Source organism: Ovis aries, chromosome 1, assembly GCF_016772045.2.
Source record: "Ovis aries strain OAR_USU_Benz2616 breed Rambouillet chromosome 1, ARS-UI_Ramb_v3.0, whole genome shotgun sequence".
Lineage (NCBI taxonomy): Eukaryota > Metazoa > Chordata > Mammalia > Artiodactyla > Bovidae > Ovis > Ovis aries.
Genome location: NC_056054.1, coordinates 111,056,599 through 111,062,123, shown reverse-complemented (window position 1 = coordinate 111,062,123; position 5,525 = coordinate 111,056,599). Strand labels below are relative to the sequence as shown.

General features: G+C 40.0%; 1 protein-coding gene across 1 annotated transcript; it reads left to right on the top strand.

Moving 5' to 3' along the window:
* The first annotated feature begins 153 nt into the window (after nucleotides 1–153).
* Nucleotides 154–5,137, top strand: PIGM (phosphatidylinositol glycan anchor biosynthesis class M). The gene has a single exon (XM_004002659.6). It carries the CDS (start codon nucleotides 278–280, stop codon nucleotides 1,547–1,549), a length of 1,272 nt encoding a protein of 423 aa, XP_004002708.1. The 5' UTR covers nucleotides 154–277; the 3' UTR covers nucleotides 1,550–5,137.
* The last annotated feature ends 388 nt before the right edge of the window (nucleotides 5,138–5,525 follow it).

Here is a 5,525-nt window from a genome sequence, read left to right as displayed (position 1 = left end):
AATCCCAAAGACCGGAAATCCCGCCTTCGCCGGAGAAGGACCGGAAGCGAGACAGCCACTGCAGAAGGTAGTTCTGCCGCAGGGGCCGCTGAGAATCCAGCCCCTGGTATGTGGCCGGAAGCAGGACGGGGGCGGATCTTCCTGCCGGAAGTTGTTTTCGATTGGCCGCCTAGCTGATAGATGTGCAGGCATTCTGAAGCGAGGAACCGAAGCGAGGATTAAACATTCCCGGGCAGTTTGAGTGCTGGCAACTGAGCTGCTGTGGTGCCGTCAGATCATGAGCCCGACCACACACTGGGGAGATAAGTTCCTGAATCTGCGGGTTCCCCCCGCTGGGGTATTTGTTGTGGCCTTCCTTGCCCGAGTGGCCCTGATTTTCTATGGGGTCTTCCAGGACCGGACCCTGCTAGTGAGGTATACAGACATCGACTACCAGGTTTTCACGGACGCCGCGCGTTTCGTCACGGAGGGGCGCTCCCCCTACCTCAGGGCGACATACCGGTACACTCCTCTGTTGGGGTGGCTACTCACTCCCAACATCTATCTCAATGAACTGTTTGGAAAGTTTCTCTTCATCAGCTTCGACCTCCTCACCGCCTTCCTCCTATACCGGCTACTGCTTCTTAAGGGGCTGGGTCGCCGCCAGGCTTGCGGGTACTGTGTCTTTTGGCTTCTTAATCCCCTACCTATGGCGGTGTCCAGCCGAGGCAATGCGGACTCGATTGTCGCCTCCCTGGTGCTTATGACCCTGTACCTAATAGAAAAAAGACTCGTCGCGTGTGCCGCTGTATCCTATGGTTTCGCAGTGCACCTGAAGATGTATCCGGTGACCTATATCCTTCCCATTGCCCTCCACTTGCTTCCGGAGCGCGACAGTGATGAAGGTCTCCGTCAATCCCGATATTCTTTCCAGGCTCGTTTGTACGAATTCCTGAAAAGGTTGTGTCATCGGGCTGTGCTGCTCTTCGTAGCAGTTGCTGGACTCACGTTTTTTGCCCTGAGCTTCGGTTTTTATTACAGATATGGTTGGGAGTTTTTGGAGCACGCCTACCTTTATCACCTGACCAGGCGGGATATCCGACACAACTTCTCTCCGTACTTCTACATGCTTTATTTGACCGCAGAGAGCAAATGGAGTTTTTCCTTGGGAATTGCCGCATTCCTGCCGCAGTTCATCTTACTTTCAGCAGTGTCTTTCGCCTATTACAGAGACCTTGTCTTTTGCTGTTTTCTTCATACATCAATTTTTGTGACATTTAACAAAGTCTGCACCTCCCAGTACTTTCTTTGGTACCTCTGCCTCCTGCCTCTTGTGATGCCACTAGTGAGAATACCTTGGAGAAGAGCTGTGGTTCTCCTGATGTTATGGTTCATCGGGCAGGCCTTGTGGCTGGCTCCTGCTTATGTTCTTGAGTTTCAAGGAAAGAACACCTTTCTGTTTATCTGGTTAGCCGGTTTGTTCTTCCTCCTTATCAACTGTTCCATCCTCGTTCAAATCATTTCCCATTACAAGGAGGAACCCCTGACAGACAGAACCAAATATGACTGATATGCTCCAATCCTTCTGCGACTTGGATTCTGATTGTTCTGAATGGATCAGAGAGAGCTTTGGAGAAATTTTTTTTGAACATCCTAAGCACTCTAGTGAAAGTTCAGTTTGGAGCATAAAACTATTCCAACAAATTTTAATGAATGTTTGCTTACTTATAGAGGGCTCAATGATTGAGTTTTACCCTTTGGGAAATCTCAGGACTCATTCATCCGGGACATGATGGGAAGTAAAGGTTCAGTTCAGTTTAGTTCAGTCGCTCAGTCGTGTCCAACTCTTTGCGACCCCATGAATTGCAGCACACCAGGCCTCCCTGTACATCACCAAAATTCACCCAAACTCATGTCCATTGAGTCTGTGATGTCATCCAGCCATCTCATCCTCTGTCGTCCCCTTCTCCTCCTGCCCCCAATCCCTCCCAGCATCAGGGTCTTTTCCAATGAGTCAACTCTTCGCATGAGGTGGCCAAAGTATTGGAGTTTCAGCTTTAGCATCAGTCCTTCTAAAGAACACCCAGGACTGATCTCCTTTAGAATGGACTGGTTGGATCTCCTTGCAGTCCTCTTGTTTGAAAATGGAAGGGCTAATGAAATAATCAGATACTAAAAGGTTTTTGTAGAAAGGATAGAGGAATACAGTCAAGATATGAAATCTAAGCCAGTATTTTTTACAGTTATACTGTGGTACTGTCTGAAACTGTCTTTTATCCCCCACTTTTTTGTTCTAAGGCTTTCCTGATAACTGTGAAAACTCAAAATGTTCCTAAAGTATAGCTTTTAGATATAAAGTGTTAAGTAATACTACTGAGGTTGGGAAAGTTAATTCTGTATTAAAAGTGGGGGCTTAGAAGATAAAGAATGGAAGAATTTAAATTATAGTTATGTTTCATGTATTTGTTTTATAACTTAGTTTTTCAGCACTTAATTCTAGTGGTATTAATTTACTGTTTGGTTTTATACAAAAAGGATTAAATTTAAATTCATCCATCTTGGCACTTCCCTGGTAGTCCAGTGGTAAAGAATCCACTTTGTAATGCAGGGGACTTGGGTTTGATCCCTGGTTAGGGAACTGAGATCCCACATGCCACGGAGCAATTAAGCCCATGTGCCACAACAAAAGAATGAAGATCTCGCATGCTGCAAATAAGACCCCGTGCGGCCAAATAAATATAAATAAATATATATTTTTAAAAAGATAAATTCATTCATCTTTAAACTTCTCAACGTTTTAAAATAGCATCTTGCTTTTGATGTTTGAGGTCACATACTGTTATGACATTTTAGAACTCTCTTTTGTCTCTGTTTTTAATTTTCTAATTGCTAGAAAAGACTTTTGATACAGAATATAAGTTAATCAAGTATTATCAGTGTTGTTAAAATGATTAGAGATTTTAGGTGATAAAAAAATCATTAATAGGCATTTACCAGCTTAAAAATACCTCACTTATGAAAATTTTATGATAGAAATGCAGACCTGCATAGGAGGCTCCTAAAAAGTATAAGAAGCATTCTAATAGCCATTAGTCTTTTAGACCAGGAAATTGACTGAGAGATTGTGAAAATGGGCTTTAGCCAGATGCACTTTCCTTATTACTCTTAATTTTCTAGGAAAAAAATGCTTTGTGAGTTTCAAACAAGCAAGCTAAAAAAAAACAACCCATCTAGACTGGGGACTCCCTAACACTCTAAATGTATTAGCAATGAGTGAGTTTGGTTTTATGATTTTGATAGTAAAAGATGAGTAATGTGACAACATTGTTCTTTCACTAAAACCAAAAAACTGCAGAGGAAGTAGTATATTTCATGTCAGTTCAAGCCTAAAAATGTCTGAAAATAAGATGTCTGTAGACAGGTCATAATTAAGAATGCTATTATTGGCAGCACTTCTTAAATAGATACCTTTTACAACCCACCATTAAAAAGAAAGAGTACTTCTCTGGTGGTTCAGTGGATAAGACTCTGTCCTTCAAATGCAGGGCTGAGTTCCATCCCTGGCCAGGGAGCTAGATCCCACATGCCGCAACTAAAGGTCCCATGTGCTGAAACTAAGACCTGGCAGAATGGAGCCAAATAAATATTAAAAAAAGAAGAAGAAGGGGAGAATGGGTGACTTTGCATGGGCTGCTGTTTGGATGAAAGTAGTGGAGAGAATTAATTGTTGAGGACAGAGACCTTTCTTGTAACAGTCTCATATGCAACATTAACGTTTGTATATGACTGTTCAATAGTGGCCTTCCAGCCATAGCAGTCTTAATTTTTTTTTTCTTCATCCTTTTATAATAATAATTAAAAAAAATTTTTTTTCCTGGTAGAACTGGGAGGGAAAGGGTATCAGAAATAGATTTCCAACATCTCAATATAATTGGTTTTTTGGTATGTTTAATAGTCACAAGTGTATTTACTTATTCATTTCTTTTTTACTTTAACATTCTTTGTTGTGCCTTACTCTTCATATTTACATTGAAATTGCTAAATAATACTCTATCATATGAATGTTCACATTATAAATGCATCATAAGAGTAAACTTTCCACATTTTAAATTACCTTAACATTCTTAGAAATCAGTGGGGTTCTGTTGGGATTTTGGAGGGAATTTCATCAGCAAATCCTGCCTTACAAGAAATTCTCTACCAAAGAACTACAGGAATTTCTTAGAAGATGCTGAAAGTGTTCTTTTATGCTACAAGTCATTTAGTAAATTAACTCAAGAAAAGATCTTATTTGATCTCTTGGGCTTTTAAATTTTTTTCATTTGTTTTTGTTTTTTGGTTTTGTAAAATTTCTTGTCTTCTCATATGAAGTCCTTTGGTTTCATTGTTAATCCTATTATAACACTTTAAAATTGAACAGCACTTTGGATTTTTTCCTATATAATACTTTTTGTTCTTATGCCACCCTTTAAGATCAATATACCCATTTATAGATAAACATTAATTATTAACATGTGAAGGATGCTTCTCAAGATGGTGTGTGTTCTAAACAGAGGGACTGCATGACTTATTTTCTTCTGTGTTTGCCTTAATGTCTTCAAAATGTGGTCCCTAAATATCCCTAAAGTCCCTGAATTAGGTCCATTGGAAAGGACCTCTTTCTTAAAACCATATTCTTCAGTTACTGACTTCTCATCACCTTGCTGAATGACTCTGAGTGACAACATGGTTTCAAAAGCTTTGCAGTACTTGTCTTTTAGTTAATTCACTTGTTGAATATATTACTGAATATATTACTTCTCCAGCTGTTTTCTGTTGTACCACCCTTACCTCAACCATCTGTGCAATGAGTAGAAATGGAAAAGATGGAAACCTTCATGTGGGACAGACCTTAAAAGCAATTTCTTGTTTGTTTCCCCCCTCCTCATACCCAGTGCTTTACCATGAACAGTTTTAAACATTATCCATATGCCTACCATATTTAAGTTCAACAACTTTTGCCATGCTTGCTTTATTTACATACAATTTTTTCCTGAACCACACAAAGTTGAAAACATCATTGAACTTTACCACTAAGTACATCAGCATGCATTGCGTAAAAATACTCTTCCTGTAAAACTATTATATTGTTACCTAATATAATTTTGCATCCTGTCCATTTTCAAGTTTCTCCAATTATTTTGTGTTTAATTTTAAAGAATAGACATTCTTGGATCTCAAAGATTCTCTGAAAGAGATGAGAAATAATCCATAATTAGGAAGTTTGGATCTTTCCCTGTTCTTGAAAGCAAAGTGTAAACTAAGGGATTTACCTTCTATCAAAGTCGACCGAACAATTCTTTTGTGCAGATCTTTCTGTCTTCCTCCTAAGAAAATGCAGGGCAGTAATCATCCCTAAGTTTTCCAAATAAAAGATTACATGTTTAGATTTTTTTGGCTGGGCCATGAGCCTTGAGGGATCTCAGTTCCCTGATCAGAGATTGCACCTGGATCACGACAGTGAAACAGAATCCTAACCACTAGGCCGCCAGGAATTACCCGTGTGT